At 42.8% G+C, this 23,029-nt stretch overlaps 2 protein-coding genes across 2 annotated transcripts in view; one reads left to right on the top strand and one right to left on the bottom strand.

The window, feature by feature from the left end:
• VWC2L (von Willebrand factor C domain containing 2 like) overlaps positions 1–23,029 on the top strand; it is a 197,779-nt gene that overhangs the window by 140,856 nt on the left and 33,894 nt on the right. The gene's annotated exons all lie outside the window — the stretch shown is intronic.
• The window catches only part of BARD1 (BRCA1 associated RING domain 1), a 65,038-nt gene continuing 55,675 nt past the window's right edge, over positions 13,667–23,029 (bottom strand). Inside the window, exons 10-11 of the mRNA XM_054044202.1 lie at positions 16,584–16,681; positions 13,667–15,853 (exon numbers count right to left, since the gene is read on the bottom strand). Coding sequence (XP_053900177.1) covers positions 15,521–15,853; positions 16,584–16,681 — 431 coding nt within the window. The 3' untranslated portion in view covers positions 13,667–15,520. The remainder of the gene's footprint in view (positions 15,854–16,583; positions 16,682–23,029) is intronic.

Below are 23,029 nucleotides of genomic sequence, written 5' to 3'. Positions count from 1 at the left end.
ATACCCTCAAAATGTGCAGGAACTAAATAAATGCCATATAAATTAACACAATCATTTCATGAGCAAACCATTCCAGATAGGTGGTATTGCTTGAATCTGGGAATTACCATCTGATGATGTACAATTGGGAGTACTTTATTCCTCTATCAGATGGTCAAAATGGTAGAAGAGGTCACTAGATGAAACAGATACTACACAGCCAACTGTGCAGAGGTACAAAGTGCTACTGTGCTTCTTCTCTGAAATCTGCTGCTGTGGGGATGAAATACAAAAACATGCTGTGGGATTCACTAGGTCGTGGGCCACACATCTTTCAAGCAGAAAAATAATTATCATTACAGTATAATAAGTTCCAGAAGCTAAAAAATAAAACTTTAGCTCTCCAGTAACTGTCAGGTTACTGACTTTTGGATACCTGACATAAGGAAGGATGTGAATGTTATCAAATGATTTCTTTGTTGGTAAACTGCTCCAAAGAGCATTGGCCTGCTAAACCCAGGGTTGTGAGTTTAGTCCTTGAGGAGCCACTTACGGATCTGGGGCAAAATCAGTACTTGGCCCTGCTAGTGAAGGCAGGGGGCTGGACTCGATGACCTTTCAGGGCCCCTTCCAGTTGATAGGTATATATACATATTTTTATTTTAACGATCATTGTTAGATTATGCGCAATTGAAAAATATAGATTGAGGAGTCATTAAGGTAGAATTAAAGTACCAAGGAATTTTTGACATGAACACGCCATCCCTAATCTGGCAAAGCACTTAAGCATGTGCTTAGTGTTAAGCAACATTGGGGCAGCAGGGACATTGTATTCAACATCTTCCAGAATCAAGCCTTAAGCACTGATAAAGCTACATAGTGCTACGCTAGCCTTAATTTCCTGACCTTTGACAGTTCTGTGGGTTTGAAGTCGGGGAGTTGGATTAGGGCACATCCAAGATTTGGTGAATCATAAATACAAAGCCCAAGACAGTGAGCCACTGATGAGAGAAAACAACTTCTCATGAAATTTATAAAAGACCACATCAAATAATACACAGTTCTGGTGCATTGGCTTGGAGGCTTGGTGGTTGTGGCCATTCGCATAATAAGTTTTAAGTCCATTATATCAGTGGTTCTCAGCCAGGGATATGCATACCCCTGGGGGTATGCAGAGCTCTTCCAGGGGATACATCAACTCATCTAGATACTTGCCTAGTTTTACAACAGGCTACATAAATAGCACTAGCAAAGTCAGTACAGCCTAAAATTTCATGCAATTATTTGTTTATACTGCTCTATATACTGAAATGTAAGTACAATATTAATATTCCAATTTATTTATTTTACAGTTATATGGTAAAAATAAGAAAGTAAGCAAATTTTCAGTAATAGTGGGGCTGTGACACTTTTATATTGGTATATCTGATTTTGTAAGCAAGTAGTTTTTAAATTAGCTGAAACTTGGGGGTACGCAAGACCAATCAGACTCCTGAAAGGGGCATAGTAGTCTGGAAAGGTTGAGAGCCACAGTATTATATCATTTTGCCTGACCTTCCGTACAACATAGGCCATAGAATGGAGTGGGACAAGCTATGTTATTTCTTCTTGGGTTGTCTTCTGTTCAACATACTGGGAATGTAACTGGAGTACACTTAAGTAGGTGAAATCACTGCTTTTCAGGTGATCCAGGACCTATGTGAGCCAGAAAGCCATTGCCAGAGGGATCTGTGCCAGGGAGACACGAAATCTCAAAGAGCTACACAATAGAGGTTTTTATTGTTGAGACTAGTGTCTCAGAAAGCAGAGACCACACTACTTAAGGTGTAGTAAATGAATCAAGCTTCATCAACAATATTTAATCAGAGCAACATTAATAGCACAAACACATCTCAGATACAGGATTTCAAGAGCTTCAGTCCTCATGAATTTACAGAAATTGGTTGTCTTGTACTAACAAATAAAAAAAGAACTAATGGATGTACATTAACCTTTTGGTAGTAGATTTCCTGATACAAGCTACTAATGCAAAAATCCATTAGTCGGCATTGTCTGGAAATCAGGAGATGAAATATCATAATGTCGAGAATTAGCCTGCAAAAGTCTGGTGCGGAAGTGGTGCCCCAAGAAAAGGCATTTTGAGGAGAAAATGGAATAAAGAAAATCTACACAGGTTTAGTTCAGCACAGTGTTACTGTATGGAAGGCCCTCAGAACTAAGGATTTTGAAAAAGAGGCACTCTTATTTCGTGCCCCACAAATAATATGTCTGTTCAGTCCACATAAATGGCCATATAGTTTACCTCTCTTGCATTTTCCTAAGTATTTGAGGTCTTGACTGTACAACTTTAATGTTCATTTAACTTAAAGTATTTTAAATATGACATTAAAAAACCCTAACTTTGCAAAGGATTCATCCATACAGTGAACTAGTTAGACGTGTATTTTCCCCCCACTAGTAGGAATTGTATAGGATTCCCTTCAGTGAAGAACAATCACTTCATGAAGGTCCTGCATCAACTATCTTTCATCACTTTCACATTGATCTATCTATAATTCAGTTTTTTAACATGCTAAGTTTAATATCAGTTAAGGCGCGCGCATGTGTGAGAGAAGCAGAGTGCCCATCATCGGCTTTTAAGTTTGTGAATATGGATCACATCCTACGGGCTAATTATATACACTGCTTTCCGTACTGTGCTCAGATGCATTTCACTTAAGAGATCAAATATTTAAAAAAATGTAAAAAGATTTATCGCCCTGCAGGACTGAAAGGAAATTGTGATTTAGCCTCATAAGTAATGATAGTTTTAGGAAGAAGATTGTTGGCAAACGAGGACAAAATATAGCTTAATTGGCCATCTGGAATCCATTTGGAACATCGCAGTATGAACTCTGTGAATCTAATTCTTCATAATACCATACACTAAGGACAACATTTGCCAGTCCGAGCACAGGACTGGGGAAGAGGGGCCAAGCACTGAATGGGAGAAAAGACGGTGCAGTTAGGCCCTCGGCTTGGACTCAGGTGATCCATGTTCAATTCCCAGCTCTGCCACAGCCTGGCCGTGTGACCTTGAGCATTTCGCTGATGCTCTCTGTGCCTCAGATCCTTGGCTGTAACATCAGGAGAACAGTGCTACCTGTGTCTTGTCTAGTCACACGGTGAAATCTTCAGGGCAGGGATGGGCTCCTACCATGTGTATTTACAACCCTTTCCATAGTTAGAGCTGGGCAGAAATTCCCAACAAGAATGTTTGAGATTTTGAAAATGTTTCCTGTTCTGACTTGGGAGGCAATCTCCACATTTTTGTGAACCAAAAATCCCCCCCCCCCCAGATTTTTTGGCTTAGATCAGTAAAAAAGGTTCTCTTTCAATCATTTCAAACTGGTTCCATTTTGACCTTTTGATTTTTTTAAATATGTTTGTTATATATTCATTTCATTGTGGAAGGAAAAAGTGGGTTGGAACTGAAAAACAGGAACATGTCCCAAAACCCCCATTTTGACACTTTTCACTTCCATTTCCCCCCCCCACCCCCATAGAGGAACTTTGTCAAAACCCTTTCCCGCAAACAGCTTTTAATTCCACAAATCTGCATTTTCCAATGCAAAAAAAAAAAAAAAAAAAAGAGGTTTAGTCAAAAAATTCCCCATTAGCTCTAAATACAACAGAGCTTTCCACATGTTTGCTGCTGGGGCTGCGGTCGGCCCACCAGTAAGATGTTTTATGCCACCGTTGCAGCTTCTTTATCTTGGGGCCTTTTGTGCGGTACCAGTCACCTGGGTACTGAGATGTTAGTAAACATGATAATAATTTGAAATGGACTCTTCTTCTGCCATCCCACGGTTCATCCATTTAAACATGGAGGCTCTCTCTTTCCTCCTCTCCTTCTTCTGCTCTCTCTTGCGCCTCGCTCTTATATTCACTCACCACCACCAGCGAAGGTGCCCATCGAGACTGAAAAGCGTATTGGTCCCCCAAAGTTACAGCTCCACTCCAAGAGGCTGATCCCGAAGCCCATATTTAGGGTGAGTACCAGGGGTATGTTACCTGAGTAAGCACGAGGGAAGACCTGCAAATCCTAGGGAATATGCCTTGTGAATGACATGTGGCATGACCTTCGATTCCTGATAAACTGGGAGTTGTTTGAAGCTGACAATTTATTATATGCAGAGATTCTGGGCTATATTTTCAGAACAGTTAACCCTGGCACAACCTGCTCCTGGGGCTGGATGACAGGCACAAATCTGACTAGCAGCAGCTTTCGCTGCCCTGCTGCAGACGCGCACCAACGAATGGCTCTGTGAAGGGCTGCGGGCTCATACCGTTATATGGAGAGCTTGCCATAACCAGCACTTTCAGAAAGGTGCTTTGAGAACCAAGTTGCTTCATGGCTCTAACATCAGCGGCACTAATGAGGCTCCGTGCTGACACAATTGGTGCCCTGAGCCAAACTGACAAGGAAATAAAAGCAAGAATAATGGGATTTTCATGGGCTCGCAAACACGTAATTTGGTGGATTACAACGATAATGGATACAATTTGCAAAATGCAAATAGCTTTCAATCAAATATGGCTCCCTCTCCTCTCGCCGCCTCCCACGAAGGCTGCTGAGGGGGGGGTTAGAGCGCTCAACGTGAACCAAGTTCCATGTGTAACGCTTATGGGTCTTTTAGCTGAGCTCATAAAGTCGAGGCCCCTTCTGCTTGTGTGTGGACATTAAAGCTTGGATCAGATGATATTTCAGAAGAGCAGGGGTTTGCGCTAGTGTAATTGGCCAGAATTTCTCTATCCCCACCCCCACTGTGCACTGGTTGGCTGCCACCCCAGATGCAGGTCAGTGGCATTATACACTCACTAAGGCCACTTCACACCCCTTTAGGGTAACCAGATATCCCGATTTTATAGGGACAGTCCCAATTTTTGGGTCTTTTCCTTATATAGGCTCCTATTACCCCCCCCCCATCCCCTGTCCCAATTTTTCACACTTGCTGTCTGGTCACCCTACACCCCTCTGGCAGTGAAAAGGGCCTTCAAGTGGTGGGGCTGTAGTTCAGACCCACTTTAAAAGCCCCTTTATTGCCACAGAAGTGCAAAGCAGCCGTAGTATAAATGAGAGCTCAGGCTAGACCTACATATGTTCTATATAGTGCATCTGACGACCATCATGGTTGCGGATACACTCCGCCAGATTAACAAGGCAGCCATAAATCCATCTTCACTGGCTGGTCAGGCCAGCTACACGTCGTGTTTGCCTTGCCAGCGTGGTGCAAAGCAGCCAGAATGTGACCCACATGCCAGGAGGTCCTCTCAGCTCCCCATTGACTTCACTGGTGCCCCACGAAAGCACAAGAGTGAAGCACAATGCAAGGCCAGGGCCACTGTTTGCAGCACGCTTTGGGGTCCTTTGGGATGAAAGGAGGTATGCAAAGGTAAGCCATATTATGGGACAAGGACTCAAGCATGTAGTGCCTCTTTTAATCCCCTCCCTTATTGCTGCATGTGCCATGGAAAGTGTGACCCATGGAAGCACTTGTGTCTCAGACACATGCTCTGGTAGAGCTCCCACCTCTGGCTGGCCAGTCCCCAGGCTGTGGGGTTTGGAGCCCACTTCACTTGGCCCCATGTGCCCTTTAAGTCTCCTGAGTCAGAACGCAGTCCCGGCACTGCCCCCGGCTGGGGTCTCTAGACATGCTCTTGGGGTGTGGCTCCTCTGTCTAGGAGCCATGTCTGAGACGCGAAACCACAAGTCCAACTGTCTAGTCCCTAATGCGAACCAGAACCGGAGTCAATGGTCTGAGGTTTCCAACCTCCCTACGCGGTATCAGGGAATGGTTACAGGGACCTGCTCCAACCTGTACGCCAGCATTACCACTACACCAATCTATACACTGTCTGGAGGAGGCGGAAGAGTCTCCATGAGACATGGAGTGGTCACAGTTGGTCTTATACAACCTTTTCCTTGGGGCACTCGATGGGGAATGGCTCCGCTGTCTCTTTGGAGAAGTGCCAGGTCCAGAGTGCAAAACAGCAGTACTCTCAGAATCTGAGGGCGACCGCCGGTCTGACGTAGGCCTCGGTGCTGAAGCAGGACGCATGGTCTGTTGGAGCAGGTGCTGCTTTAGGCGAAGGTCCCTAGCCAGCTGAGTCTGCTGCATGAACGATGTGCAAATCGAACACCGCTCTTTGACATGAGCCTTGCCCAAGCACAGGAAGCACCGCATGTGGGGAATGCTGGGAATCACTTCCCCGCCCCCCACACGCACACAAAGGACAATGCTTACAGCCTGGTGAGGGAATCTCCAGGGAAATACACAACTAATCCTAAATCTAACTAACACTAGGGCGCTAATTATATACAACTAGAAAAAAATCACTGAGAGATGAAGAATTGTGAGATTAGTCCACAAAGAGCCCCAACTCCAGCCACAGGTGGTACGAAGGAACTGAGTGGGGTCAGGGCGGTGCTGCCTCATACAGCCAGGGAGGGCCGATAGCCACAAAGCATGACCACCACCCATCTAGACTACTGCTATGCAAGATTCTCCGTCTCCAGTGTGCTGGGCACGCACACACCTAAGTGGAATACATGGCTGCATCTACTCAAAGCAGAATCAGGGATTGCAATCCCATATTTTCATGTAAAACGCAAAGTTTGACTTGGAAAACACTTTCAGCACCCGAGTAATGTATTTGGGGGTTGGGGGAAATGAAAGAATTACCAGTTAAATATTAGCATACCGGGTCTGTTCTCATGTGGTGCTCCCATCTATTTCAATGGGAGATGAGAATGCTCAGGACCTTGAAGTATCACTCCTAATATTGATGACTAGAAGACTCAAAATTCTAGAAGAACACCTTCAAAGGGGCAATCCAACACTTGCTGCTGTCAATCGGAGCCTTTCCATTTGCTTCACTGAACACTGGATTTTGCCTTAAGGGCCGACTTTTCAAGTGCTTGATACCCATAACACTGGGGCAACTTTTCCAAAGAGCTCAAGGTCCCACTGAGTCACCAAAACAAGTGGGCCAGATCTTCCAAAGAGCCCAGAACATTGGGCGCTGAGCTCTTTAGAAAGTCTGGCCATAAATGGTGCAACAGGTGCTGGCCCTTAATTAGGGGTCTAAATTGGTGCTCTTTGGAAAATCAGGTCTGCATCCAAGAGCCTGAACCGAGTTTATTTGGTCAGGAAGGTTCCTGTGTTTCTCACTGTGCAAGTTAAGACATCTTTCACCAAGCAATTTCTCTACAAATGCATGACCCAGTCTATGCCGGGTCTGGAAATGGTCTTCCATGGCAGGCCATCATTAGAAAACAATGGCTCAATGTGATTTCATGCCTGACTGGTTTTACCACTTTGTGTTTGACAAGTGTGTTAAAAGCAAAGAATTGGGAATCTGATGGCTTGGGTTGGGGAGGGTGGACGACCCTCCTAGCCTTTAGCTGTAGCCGCCTCGCTACAGTTAAATTAAATTAACACTTGTATTAATGATAGTTTCTCTATTAAACCTTCTGCCTATGGCTATAAAATGATTGCTCAGGGTTGGTGGAGTTTAAAACACAATCTGGAAACTGTTCAGTGGAATCTTATGGGGGCTCTAAATGGCTTAAACACAATACATCTTTGTTACCCAGTCAATGGTACTTGACTTGATTACCTTCCTCACTAACAGCAGCCAATAGGCACAGCTTCTGGAGCCAGCCCCTGATCCCAAAGAAGTCAGTGGAAATAGTGCCATTGATGTCCGTGGGCTTTGCATTCAGGCCATAGGATATCCCTCTAAAGGGGTGTGGCCGGTGGTGACAGGAGTCACAGCTGGAACTTTCGGTGCCTCACTCAATGTGTGACCTTGGGCAAGTTTGTCTGGTTTACTGAACTGCAGCCCAGCCCGATATCGCTCTTAGCTGCCAAACCGTCCCTCCCATGGTGCCTGACTCCCGGCTGCCAATCCCTCCAGCTCCGCTGGCACCTGCCACCATGCAGTTAGGTGTTAGCAGCAGTGTGAAAAATTCACATTTCTGCCACAGCACAAAATAAATGGGGGGGAAATAACTCCAAACCAGAGGCCTTGGTATTGAATTTAATATTAATGTAGATGACACAAGCTCCTATTATGCTATCCATATTAATATTTCATTCAGGAAAAGACCTCTGGATTTTATTTCACGTTGTGGCAGAAATTTAAATGTTGCTACAGAATTTAAATCCAGAGTGGCCCAGCTTCAATGTGGCACCCTGACTTCTGGAAGAACTAAATGGAGTCAAAAACACTCTCTGAAAGCAAACACAATAGAATGGAAAGTGTTTAATTATGGGATAGCTGTATAGTGGTCAGAGCACTGGGCTGGGAACCAGGAGACCTGGGTTCTGTTCCTGGCTCTGCTACATGACCTTTATGCTTCTCTTCCCATCTCTTTGTCTGGCTTGTCTATTTAGCTGTGTAGTGCATTGGTGGTCATCCCTCCCCCTTCAGCTCAGAGGGAGGCCTCACTGGGTCACTGTGGGGTCAGCCCAGTCACTGGGGGGGAGTTAGCAAATCGAGGGCTGCAGTCTAGGGGGCTCAGGCCCTCAGGCAGAGCAGCAAACAGTCTTTTGCCTGGCCTGGCTCAGGCAGACAACATACAAATACAAGCCTCTTGGTTTAAGGTGGGGCGGTCGCAGAAGGCAGTGGGATCCAGACCCACCCTACTCCACTGGATCCCAGCCCATGGCCCTGACAGTGGTGGAGGGCTCTGCCACTGGGTCTTCGGGGATCCCACCAAAATACGCCGACCCAAGCACCAACAGCAAAATCAGACTAACGTCTGGTTTCCCTGAGCTACTTCCTACCATGATCATGGTAGGGGCTCCAGAGTCCAGGGGTCCTCCATCTCCTCGGGGTATTCAGCCTCCAGCAATACGAGCAGCTCCTCTTCAGCCTCTGTCTCCTCTAGTTATTTGGCCGCCGGCAAGCTTGGTAGCTCCTCTCCGGACTTGGGTCTCCTCTAGGGGCAGGGCGCTACCCAGTTCGGTCACAGGGCCTGACAGGCAAGAGGCATCTGTCTCCTTACCTGGCTCCCTGTCAACTGAACTGGAGGCCCCGCTCTTATACTTTCTGTCCTGCCTCTCAATTTCTGACACGAGGGCTGGGCCGTCTGGCTTCAACTACCTGGGTGCAGAGAGTGATCCTCCCACCTCCAGCTCAGAGGGAGGCCACTCCACCTCACTACAAGCTGGTTAATTCTCTGGGTCAGGGAGTGCTTCATAGTATGTGTTTATTTAGCACAAGGGGGCCCTGCTCTTGATTGAGCACGCTAGAGTACTACTATAATAATTGATAACTAGCCAGCATAAGAGTTGAGGTAGCAGCATACATGTCGGTGAAGTGATATCAGACATGTACCTTTCAGATGTGATCTGACACCAAGGCCAGGCTGTACTCCCTAAGCTAGCACCTGCATAGCTCTGGAGGGTTAATTTACCACAGCTGCTAAGCATGCATGGGCCATGCTTCTGACTTTAACGGGTGCAAAATGTCACAATCCATATTGCGTAACATTGCAATGCATAGCAGCCAAGCCCCTTACCTGTCACTGCTTTGGCAACTCACTTCAGCAGACATTGATGTCTCTGTCTTTCATAGACATTTCATCGCTACTTCATCAGATTACACCTCCTGCTGAGAATTAGAATGAGCCGCACAAAATACATCTCTCCCAGAGGAATAACTAGAAGGTGGGAGATTTTTCAAAATTGTTATCTACAGCACATTCTCCTGCTTTAAAGGGTAATTTAACACTAGTTAAACGACTGTTAAATTAACCAAGTAGCTGTAGAAATGTAGAAGTTGCTGTACCACTGCTGTTAAAAAAAAAATAAAATCACTGAGTTCCCCAAAGAGACATTACCCAACATCACCCCGCTATCAAGGAATTGTCTAATTATAGTTTTTAAAGTGATATTTAAGACCTGAAACTTTCTGTCTCAGAAAATTCATGCCTCTTCCATGATTAGATGCAAGGATTCAAATCCCTTTTCTGTTCAGCTGCAACTTTTCTTTAAAGTCTGGTGAACGGTGAGAAGAGCAACATGGGGCAAATGGGATGGGGCAGGGAGGGGGAGGTGTAGTTATTCTGCCTTAGTGAATTCCACATAACATTTTCTCCATTTCCAAGTCCAAACAAGACCCCCTCTAGCACCAGTTGACAGCTTTTTGAAAATCAAGCCGTGTTGGCCCTTGCTTCATACATCATCCCCAACCATGAAGATTCTGGAATCAGAATTTAGCTGGCATTTTGTTGATTCATTGGACATGATACGATTCAGTTTGCTCTTCAACAGTGCTAGCAGTAAGAAACTGATTTTTTCCCCTCAGGAAAGTAAGCCACTATGAATCAGAAGCTGCACTGGAAGCAGAAACATGCAGCAAGTAGTAAGATGTTATTTTTACTCATGTTTTCTTGTCAATAACCACAATCTAAGACCTAGTTTTACAATAGTCTGTGGCTTCATATAGACCTTTACCCCTTTGCTGCAAGCAGGCTGTTTACAGCAGTCTCACCAGAGCCTCTTTGGTTACCTTGCAGTGACACTTCCTATCAAAAAAGGCTTTAACCCTTTGCAGGGAAGGTTGGTTTTCTAGTTAAGACACTGGACTGGGACTGAGGAAATGTAGCTCCAATTCCTGGCTGTGACACTTAGTCTCATGGTGCGTTAATTTTCCATCTGTAAAATGGGGCTGCTACTCCTCCTCCTTTCATTAGCACTATCCATTTAGATGGTAAGACCAGGAACTGTTTCTTCCCTTGTGTTTGGACAGCCCCTAGCACAGCGGGATTCCGATCTCAGCTGAGCCATTGTAGTACAAATAGCAGGGAGTGACAGGTTATTGTGCTCTAGTGCAAGGGTTAGCGGAGGCTACTCGGGCACACATAGGAGCAAGCGCTACTCACTCAGAAGTTGGCAGTCTCAGGACTCTCCTGTGCCTGCTCCCGCTCTAATGAGTAGTGCAAAAAGGGTAGCGAGTGGACATGCCTGGGGAGATATGGAGTTGTTGTGATCTTCAGCCACCACATGAAGCCCTCATCTGCGTGCACCTCTTTGAGCCAGCTTGTGCAGATTAAGCACTTATAAAGGCCCCATTACCATTACATGAGTACGCCGTAGACATTAATGATGTTATCCTCAACAGCCCAGTGAGGCAGAAGTATTATCTCCATTTCACAGATGGGGAATTTTGTCTCAAACAGGTTGTGATGCCTACCCAAGGTCACACAGCAAGTCTGTGGCAGAGACAGGCGTTGACCTGGTCTCTCAGTCCAGTGCCTTAATCACAAGACCAACCTTCCTCCTCCTCATTTTGCGGTTTATAAATACAGTCCGCCTCACATCAGCTGTGCAGGCAAAAGCCCCAAGTGATCATCCTTGACATACCCAAGACCAAAAACCCATGTCCAGCTGAGACGGCTACCTAATTTCCAATAGAAGTATTTGTTTACTGTGATCTGTAAGTAAAGTTAAACCCTTTCCCCATTACTAACTAGAGGGAGGCGCTGATCCGCAGGGTCTACCGGCGGGCAGGAGGTGCTGTGGGTGGGAGGGCATAGGGGAGCTGATGGGGGGCTGCCAGATGTGGACAAAGCAGGCAGCCAAAGCATTGTACAACTTTAAATGGAGCATGTTCTGTAATTGAGCAGGGACGCAAGATCAAAACGATGTTAAGCGAGAGGACGTTAAGTGGGGAGTTACTGTACTTGCTATATACCCACAGTTCAAGTGGGTCTTTACTCACCAAAGCCCTGCCTCACAAGATACACTTATTTTTAACTGCCAGGGGAAGGGGGAGCTACCCGGGTATGTACACTACACGCTGCCAAAAGCGGTGTGTAGTGTAGACAAAGCCCGAGGATGTTAATAGTTTCAGATAAATAAGAATGCCTCCAAGCCAAAGTAAAGTTTTAGACTTCCTCTCATTCACATGCCCCACTGGCAGAGAGCCTCATAAAATTTACATCACTAATCTACACATTTTAATGAGGGGAATATTGTTAGGCAAAAATCCCACCCACTATTAAACCAGTAAAGTGGATTTTAACCTTAATACAAAATTTCTTGACTACAATGTATATCAACGGCGCATCTGTTTACAATGATTAGTAAGAGTTGTGGATTGCAATCAAGATTTCAAACCATGAAGCTTAAACTTTTAAAACTCGCCCAAAATGCTTCCAAAGGGGTTTAGGCATGCCCTTGTTTGGCCTTTTACAGAAGCAAATCTACAGAATCCTAACTTTTGTGAAATCTGAAGTGTTTCTGTTTTCTGGATCTTTGATTCTTTGTCTACATCAAATAAATAATTCCCTTTGCAGCAGTAACCTCACCAAGTCATCCTATGGAACCAAATAACCAAAGCAATTGGAAATCAAATGAAATTAATGTGAGGGTACAACTTATTTGAAGTAAGTAGCAAGTCAAAAAGTTTAACAGTAAATGTAAACTATCCTAAGTACTATAGTTGAAACACTGAAAGTGAATACTGGTTCTCTTAGTGGATTTTAAAAAATTCTTGTATAGTCCTCAATTTTTTTTTTTTTAAAACACACAGAATTATTCCATCTTCTAGACCTAAAACTGGCTCCGATCCTGCAATTATTCTTATAGTACCTACATAGAGCTCCCTTGAAATCAACAAGGGTCTGATGGCAGAGAAAATCTTGCAAGATCTGGGCTCAAATTTATGTCTTTTGTATGTTTTGCTGCTAAGTCTAGATAACAATCAGTCTGATGTTATATGGCTCTTGCAGCATGTCAAAGGAACCTGGCTTCGAAATGGGATCTAGTTCAGAAAAACAAAAGTCCACTTGTGAGCAAAACAGATAAACTTCTGAGGATGTGGCTTCCCCGCCTCCCCCACCCGACACTGAGTTGTGGCAACTTTATAGTTTCTAATCTCACTTCTGTTCAGTCCTTAATTCCCATGTGAACAAACACACCCACAGTGTGTACAGGAAAAGTACAGTGGATATAACAAGGGAAATATTTATTTACAGAGGGATGAGAGGAGAAAAACAACAAGGGGAAATATAGGGGGAGCAGTAAGACTGGGCTGCCCCACTGGCCCAGTGGTAGCACAGTCTGGAAGGGCAGACCCCGAGCAATGTGTCTGCACACAGAGTTCAGGAGTCCTGAACAAAGTTCCAGTCCAGTGGCGAGTCTTGGGTGCTCCTGGTCGTCTTCGGCGCCAGTGAATTTTCCCCCAACAAACCCCTCCGGTGCCCTCTTCTGCCGCTCTCTGCAAAGCCACACAGAGTGACCACCTCCCCACTTAACTAGCTACAGCCTCCCTCCTTGTTCCCAATGCAGAGTCCCAAGCCCCAGTACTCACAGCCCCATGCAGCTCTGGGCAGCCATGATACTGGGTCCAGATCTGGCCTGTCCTTCTCGGGCGATTCCTTCCTGGCACAGTGCTCCTCCTGGCTCCCGTCCTGGGGTGTCCCTGATCGGCCCTGTCCTTCCCAGGCTTCAGGCAGGTTCTCTGCTGCTTCACTTTTCCAGGGCCTGCAGGCTGCCTCTCCCTGGAGCTCCAGCGCTGCCCCCTGGAGTTTCCCTCCTTTTTTCTTACTCTCCCCCTCCCCCTTAGGAAAAAGATTTAAAGGGCCATGCTCTCTAAACCCCAAAGGGGTTACAATAAATTAACAAACGGATACATGTTCACCGCTGTAGTGTTTACTTGGTTATTTGCTTATTCACAAAAATCATCAGTTTGCAACAGTTATTTTGTTAATCCGCGAAATTTGTGCGCATGCTATCACACACAAAGCCAAGTGCATGAGACCGGCTTTTAGTATACGGTGACAGTTCACAGGCTACCCAGGGTAAACGAGAGATCTACATCCTGGGGTCTTCAGCTCCTAAAGTCCTTTTGGCGTTTTTGAAAATTTTATCCATTGTACTATCTGTGAAGAAAGCAACACTCCACAGAGAGTTCCATGGAGAATAATGGAAATGGCCTACAGTCCCCAGTGACAATGACTATAGAAAAGAAATCAATTGTCCTTCCCCCAGAAGAGAGTGAGTCTCACAGACGGAATCGTTGTTGCGCTCAGCTGCTGTGTTGGGAATTTATGCAAATAATTCTGAAATTCTTGTTAAATTATGTACATGCTTCATATTTATTCTGCAGTTAAACTTACGTAAGAAATTATTTTAAAAAGTCACTGGCACCATAAGTTTTATTACAAGCAATACAAAATGCAAACACAAATGCTTAATCCCATCACACAGCCATCATTATCATCACATAGCAATCATTACAATCACACGGCTCCAAGTCATGATTTTATACCTGATGCAAACTACAGGATGAAAAGCTTCACAAGCCATTCGAATACATTGAAAGAAAGCGAGATTATAGATATTAACATAAACTGTGGTCAATTATGAAAGCAATAAAGGATTCAATAAAAATCAGTGATTAGAACAAAATATGTAAAATGTCAAATTTCACTCAAATGCAATCAGGATAAATTTTTAATAAAACTCTCTATTTTCTAAAAGGCACTATGCTTGTGGGTGCCGCCGTTTTCCCATTAAAGGGGCTATGATAGCAGTGGTATGTGTAATACAATTACTATTTGTATGCATGGATAAAAATTCTGAATATAGTTGTAATCTGACTCTAAATCTGACTTTTGTTTTAAAAAAAAATCACATCTTAAATGAGATGCTAGTTTGCTAGGATTTTTTTAAATTATATATTTACAGGTATGAAAGTGGAATGAGTTTTGATAATGACTCTTAATGAAACATTAAGAATAGGTTAGGTCAAGATTTTTAAATATAGGAGTGGGATTTTCCAAAGGTGCCTAAGTGACTTAAGACCACAAGTCCTATTGAATGTCTAATGGGACTTGTCCTAAGTAACTTAGGTGGTTTTGCAAATACCACTTTGAAGTCTGAACTCCTAAATCTGTATTTATGCACATGCCCAATTTTCAAAAATGCTGAACACACGGCTACCTCATATCTCAGTGAAATTAGGCAGATGCTGAAGTATGGTTTTAGGCATTTAGGGTCCTATTTTTTAATTCTTGGCCTTAAAGGGAAATCTGACTATGTGACACTTATGGTAGGACGCTGTTAATTTATACGTCACAAACAAGAAATGATGATCTCATCCACTCTGAAGGGAAGGTTTGAACAACCAAGGGTGTTCTAAAGGTCTCGTGTTACAAAGACTTCATTATAAATTACAAAATGCTATATGGAACATATATTAGTATGCTGAAATAGAACAACTGAAAATGAGCTGTGTCAAATAAAGGAACTTAAAGTACATTTCTCATGTGTTATCCTTATTTTTCATTGCTTGTTCATTTATTCACAAAATTCAGCAATTCACAGTGAGTATCCCAGTCGTTAATAGGTTCTACTGTGGTTTTAAGTGTGAATAATGAAGAGTGGGTTTAGCTTTTGATTCTAGACTGCCTGGCAGTGTGTTCCAACTGCTCAAGAGGTTCGGAGGTCATTTGAGAAACTTGTTCATGCTGCCGGGATATTCACTTTGTAACAGGTAACAGCTGAAATGACATCACACAGTCTATGAGCCAGCTGGAGGGGGCCATCCAGACTTTGCCTTGGCGAATTTTATCTGGGTTGTACTTAGAAGACACATCATAGATAACGTATTGTGTGCAGAAACTCTGATCAGAACCAGGTTGGGCATGGTATGCCACTGTGTTGATGGTCTGAGTCACGTCGCTATCTGGCTTTGGCTGCCTAACGAGGATTTGTCCTCCTGCTGCTTTAACCAGCTCTATGAGGTCACTCTTCTGGTGGTGGTTGAAAGTTCCCAAAAAATAGAAGTAGCAACCATCAAACAACTTAGGCAGCTAAGAAAAAAGAAAACAAGAAATAGAATAAGTACAGGGATCCACAGCTCAGCACATGATGGGGAAGTCAAAGGAACGAGCATTAGCTCAATAGGGGCATCAGAAAACATGGGCTAAATTGTGCAACAAGTTACTATGCCAGTTTCTAGAAATCTCAATATCTGTTTCCAACCAATCAAAGCTAGTCTCCGAAAGGCATTTACTTAGACTATAAGCTCCTTGGGGCAAGGAACACCTGTTTGCTCTGTTAGTACAGCGCCTACCACAGTAGGGCACTGGTCCTTGATTAGGGCTGCTACGTGCTACAATAATACAAGCGATAAAATTACATCACACCACCGGTCCATTTAAATCAGATGTTAGTTAAAAAGATAGGATGGACCTAGACTGAATGAAAAATAATTACAATATTTTTCCTTCCTTTTAGATGGGAGTGATTCCAAGTAGCAACTGAAACCGAACTGGAGAATCCTAGAGGAAACTTCAGCCTGTGTGTTTCATGCAACTTCTTGCATAACGACACTGAGACTTCCCTCTGAAGCTTTGGCAAGGTTTATGGGAATACAAGTCAGATATCCATTAACAGTTTGTGACAATCATTAACAGTAAATTCAATCACCTCTCACACAAACACCTGAATAAGTGCACACTGAAGTATTAAATCTCTTATCCACGCATATGGCAGACGGCAGTGGTATAAAAGATAGTTTTCAAAAAATCAGATAGCTACCAGCTGTTCTTGGTTGAGTCTGCCTCTTCGTGGGCCACCACAGATTTCATACTTCTCCTCTTGTTCACGAATTCTGCTTTGCAAACATGCCTTCACCCCTGGAATTAAGACACATGTCAAGGCAACAGAGCAAAGCATTGTTATTGCCAACTCACAGGAGTACTTCATATATTCAGGTTGCATTTCAACAAAGAAATTTGTGTGCTTAATTTTACGTATTGTGAATAGTTACATTGAAGTCAAAGGGATTATTCAAGGTAAACATATGTGGGAATCCTTGCAACATCAAAGATTAATAGATTACACTTTAGCTAATTTCTAAGAATCTCTTTAAATGAGTTTACAGAAATGCTTCTGAAAAATGATAGTTTGATGCCCCTGCAAAGTGAAATCCTACTCCTAGGGTACGTCCAGACTACAGGCCGTATCGGCAGGTAGCGATCAATTTATCGGGGATCGATATATCGCGTCTCGTTAAGACGAGATATATCGATCCCCAAACGCGCTCCCTGTCGACTCCGGAACTCCACCGGAGCGAGCGGCAGTAGCGGAGTCAACGGGGGAGCCGCGGCTGTCGATCCCGCGCCATGAGGGCCCAAGGTAAATCGATCTAAGATACCTTCAACTTCAGCTACGCTATTCACATAGCTGAAGTTGCATATCTTAGATAGATTTCCCTCCTCCCCACCCCCAGTGTAGGCCAGCCCCTAGATGCAATAGGTACGGCAGCAGAATACTGTAGGTCAGTGGTGTCAAACATTCCATCCACAGCATACACTGGGCCTGCTTGATCTATTTAAGCGACTCTGCTGGACACTCATGCTGCAGAATCTAAGCTTTCATTTAAATTAGGAAAAACACCCAACCAGATAACCTTCCAAATACAAATCAGACAGACAAAACTGCATCAGGTCTTCAAGCTGCCTGAAACAATGACAGACAAGTATGAACTCCATCTCCCACTACTCCCATTGGGCATGAACTCTGAAGTGTCATTAACAGACATTTTAAAATGTCAGAATTAACTACTGCTTTGCTGATCATTTGGCCCCTTAAATAACCTTATCTTGGAGGCCAACCAACAGCCATCAGATGATAGCAAGTGCCTGACCTGGGCTGGATATAAACTAAAAAAAAAGCTGACTCTGTATTGCATTACTAATACAAGGAATCGCATTTCATTCCCGTTTTATTGAAAATTATCAGGAACAGGTCGTTTGTAGCTGATGTTTGAAATCAGAACAGAAACATCAGAATGCCTTAACTTGGTTTTTCCCTTTCAGATTCACCAATTCATTTGCATTTAAGTAGTGTCTTAAAGGTGCACAAGTGTGAATGCTACGCTGAATACACATTTGTGAAGCTGCTTTTGAAAGAAGTTCAATAAAAGTTCAATAAAAGCTGTTAGCCATCAAAAGGTGCCAGGGGTCAGTAGTACTCACAACATCCACTCCATTATACACAGGTCCCCCATTCCTAAAATCTGAAACCAACAAAACCAATACTCAGCCAAGCCAACAAAAACCCAACCCTACTTACAGTTTTTAGCCCAAAAAGGGAGACGAGTCAGAGATTCCATGAAGTCTATGAAGGACATTGCTATGGTGATGGGTGGCACTACTGAACCCTAAGAGAGAGAGATCTTCCTGCTTGTGCCAACCTCAGGGAGCTTGAAAGCCCAACTGTGCTGCCAACAGGCCACTGGTCAAATTGATTTTAATTTTCATTCTGGTTTTTGAATTTTAAAACGAGTTATAAATAAAAAAAGGCACCAAGCTATTTGTTTACATGAAAGCAAATGATAATTTGATGAGGCAAGTTGTGCTTATATATTTGATTGCAAATAGGGCCTCCTGTATATACGGAAGTCAAAAATTCTACAGGCCTAGTCTAGATGCCCACAACACTATGTTTTCTACATTTTTTCCTCTCCTCTATGCATGCCAGCCTGAATCTGTGGGTGTTCGGCTCAACGCCGTTGTGGGAAATTAACATGAACCTGTACAAAATTAAAAAAGGGTACCAAAGACACTTCTTTTCTGGAAAAGGAAGAAATCGCGTATTTATTGGAGACCAGAACAGCAAATACTGACAAAATATTTCAAAGGTTTTCATAACTCAAGCACTAACCATAGCTTTAAAACGACTTCCACAGCCCTTACGTGGATACCACTGCACATGAACAGAAGGGAATCCCAATAGGACTTCACCTTAAGGTTGCGGTTTTTTCCTCCTCTCAAGAATGCAGGGATGTTAATGTGTATTATTTATAATTAAAAGGAGAAATATACTATCTGACCTAGCTCTGAAAACAGGACTGGTCCCTGCATTATCTACAGATCACCACAAATGTACTGTTTTTACTTTTTATATAAAAACTACATTAAGAGTTCCTATATTTAGAAATATATATTAAAATATATATGCCTCAATTTTCAGAGGTGCTCCACACCCACAACTCCAATAAAGTAAATGAAAGTTGCATGTGCACAGCACCTCTGAAAAAATACCAGGGTGTTAACATTTAAGTTATCAGTTTATATTTTTCAAAGAGTGGCTTTGGTCAGAAAAAAATGACAACTGCACATTTTCTGTTTGGGTTACCAACAAATCTGGGCTATTGCCTGCAGTGTAGAACCAGTATACCTGTTACATGAAGCAGGATAGCATAAAGCCTGTTCTCCATCAGTCAATCTGCCAGCAAAGTTCAAATTTCAGGATCCTTGCTAAGGAAGGTGAGGCTTTACAAGGCTAGATTAATCATAACTTGATTTTCAAATGACAACTTGAGCTTGTAGTGCTGGCAGCGGTAAACAAAGCAAATTTGATGAGAGCAACAGAGGAAGCAGAATGACTATGGAACACTAAGTTATCTTTTTACAGAGTTACCTTCCTGAGGATAACTGAACTTTAAATCGTGAAAGTGACTAATGTTGGTAAAAGGCATCTATTTTAGCAGAAAATGCAAAGTACATTAAATCTTCTCTGCATACATATGTCTTCCCATTTCATGCAGCCAACTCCACTGATAAATCCTTTCAGTAACATTTAATTGCAGTCATTGTAATGGTTTAATTTTTAACTGCCATGAGAACATTTAACCAAGATAGTGACAAAGATACTGATCTTAATCATCTCATTTTCACTAAGCTCCAACACTGAGAGTTAGAAATGTTACAGGATTTAGTGCTAAGTATTTTTTTTAAAAATAACATATACACACCCTACTAATAAATGTTTCTCTGAAGACTTTTCATCTCATTCATTTTAACCTCCATTTCATCAGAAATCACACAATGTACCTGGTACACTTACAGATATGGAAAAAAGTCTTGGGCATAATTGGTGCACAGATGAAACAATCTTTAAAATGCAGACATTTTAAGTGAGTTGACTTCACTAGGGTTATATAACAATCCTTGGAGTGATCTTTGTGATAATAGGCTCCCATTACTTGAGAAAGTCTATCCTATAACGATTCTGAAGCAGAACTTGTTTTAAGTCTTGTAATATTCGACAACAGCTCACAGCTAGACAGTTTTACAGAACCACATGTGCCGAGATGCTTTTTGAACAGCTGTCATTCAGTCTCTTCTCTAACCCCCTGTACCTTGTTCCTGTCTGTGTATGGAAAGCAATGTGAAAATTACTAGAATCCTCAGCAATATAGGAATGTCAGGTGATGCTTCAAGCTTCTAAATCCTAGATGTCATTTTACTGTCAAACAGCATAACTAATAGGGGGTAAGGAAACAGCACAGCTTGGAAAAGAACAGACAATACACACAGGATAACAGCAGAGAGACAAGAAAGCATAACGAAGTGAGGGAAATATTAAATTTGCCATACTAGATCAGAGCAGTGGTTTATTAGTTTTAGTATCCTGTCTGTCAGTGTAAGGACCAGATGCTTCAGATGAAGGTGCAAGCAACCCTAATACAAATAATTATGGAATAATTTGCCCACAGGGGAAGTTTCTTCCAAACCCTGTGAGAATAAAAAAAAAAAAAAAACTGTAAACCCTTTTGCTTTAGCATATAAGCTGAACACTAACGGTGGACATTCTCCTCGATAAGTATTTCTAAAGCTACTTACTTCTTGGCCTTACTGATATATTGTGACCATGAATTCCATAGGTTAGTCATATACTTTGTATTAAAATACGTAATTGCTTCTTTTCTGTTTTGAGTGAATTAGCTCAATTGAATATCCTCAGATTCTAATATGAGAAAAGTTAACAGAAAGGCCCAAAATACCTTTTCCATATAGTTAATTATGTTTACTTGCATCACACCCCCTCTCATTCGTCTGTTGTGTAAGTCTCAATCTTGTCTTCCCAAGTCTCTAGACCACTGTTTCTGCTATATCCTTTTTTAACTAGGATGATTAGAACTGAACAACAACTGTTTTGTGACAGCACCTAGAAGCACGAATTACAGAACAGAGCTCCACTGTGGTAGAGACAGTACAAATTACACAGAAAGATGATTCCTACTCTTAAAGAGCCTACCATCTCAGTATAAGGGCTGGTCTACACTGGGGGGGGGGGGGGGGAAATCGATCTAAGATACGCAACTTCAGCTAGGTGAATAGCGTAGCTGAAGTCGAAAGTATCTTAGATCGACTTACCTGGGGTCCACACGGCGCGGGATCGACATCCGCGGCTCCCCCGTTGACTCCGCTACCGCCACTCGCTTCGGTGGAGTTCCGGAGTCGACAGGGAGCGCATTCAGGGATCCATATATCGCGTCTTAACGAGACGCGATATACCGATCCCCGATAAATTGATCGCTACCTGCCGATACGGCGGGTAGTGAAGACGTACCCTTAGAGACAGGGGACTTGGATTCTAAACTCTTTGGGGCAGGACTGTGTCTGTTTTATTTACAGCGTCTAGTATAGAGGCATCCTATATACCAGTGGTTCTCAACCCAGGGTACACGTATCTCTGGGGGTATGCAGAGGTTCTTCCAAGGGGTACATCAACTCATCTAGATATTTGCCTAGGTCTACAACAGGCTATATAAAAAGCATTAGCAAAGTCAGTACAAACTAAAATTTCATGACTTGTTTATACTGCTCTATATACTAAATTATACAGTAATGTAACATGTGTCTATGCACTGTATTAGACAGGCATGTTATGTCTTTACTGATGTGTGCAAGCACGTTAATGAGGTTGAAGTTGTCATGGTGCGTACATGGTTGCGATGTCAAAATGGACAGAGTTTTAAAACGAGGAGCTGAAAGCAGCGGTAGTGGCGACAGTGAAAATTGTAATTCACTGCCTCCCAGAATGACAAAGCACATAAGTGAAAAACAGGCTCAAATATCACACTGAAATGTAAGTGCAATATTTATATTCCAATTAATTCATTTTATAATTATATGGCAAAAATGAGAAAGTCAGCAATTTTTCAGTAACAGTGTTCTGTGACGCTTATATTTTTGTGTCTGGCTTTTGTAAGCAAGTAGTTTAAGTGAAGTGATACTTGGGGTACGCAAGATAAATCAGACTCCTGAAAGGGGTACAGTAGTCTGGAAAGGTTGCTAACCACTGCTATATACTACAGTAATACAAACAGACTGGAAAGCCAAGTGAGACAATACCATTATACAGCTGAACTTTCTGTCTGCTGTATGATAATCATGTTATTCAGTCAGTTATACAGCAATGTGTATAAGTGGCTGAATAACACGGTAGTTTCCTTTTAACAACCCCTCTACTAGATTCAGCCAGTCATCCTGATTAAAAGACCAAATGAAATAAAATACTATACTGAATAAATAACTGAGTTATATTTATATACGTAGAGTAGGATTTTCAAAAGTTCTCAGTGGTGGCCCAACTCTGCTCCTACTGAAGTCATGTGTAAAACTCCCTTTGACTCCAGTGGGAGCTAAGTTGGGCCAATGCTTTTCAAAAATGCCACACAGTCAGTGATTTCACAATTTCCGTATTGAAAGATCAGAGCTGAGAATTTGATCCTGAGACACGGGCTGAATGAATCATCACAAAGCAGAATTTAGCTATAGTCCCAATCAAAAAGCACACTCCATCATTAACGTGCTACTTCACTTCCCTAGAACAGACCCTAATAAGATGGCCATCCTTGAATTGATAAGCCTGGGAAAACAAAGACAAATCCATAAAGGATGACTGAATTTTAAAAGATGATCGATCTTTCAAACTTTCATAAGGTGGTGGTGGCAGTAGACAAGCATTAGGGGGGATAGACTACAGAAAACTATAGATTCTGCATGAGGCATACAAGTGCCCTATTTCGTTTTGTTTTTTCCTCCCCAAACTGGCTCTACTATATATAGGTTTGTAAATAAACAGTTTTCATGTTTACATACCCTTATTAACGTCTAATACATACCCTCTGAATAGATTTAAAATAAACCAATGCTTACAATGGACTGACCCGCTATAAAGTAGAATTT

The sequence above is a fragment of the Malaclemys terrapin genome, chromosome 11, assembly GCF_027887155.1.
Source record: "Malaclemys terrapin pileata isolate rMalTer1 chromosome 11, rMalTer1.hap1, whole genome shotgun sequence".
NCBI classification, from domain to species: domain Eukaryota; kingdom Metazoa; phylum Chordata; order Testudines; family Emydidae; genus Malaclemys; species Malaclemys terrapin.
This window is presented reverse-complemented; position numbering and strand designations above follow the sequence as displayed.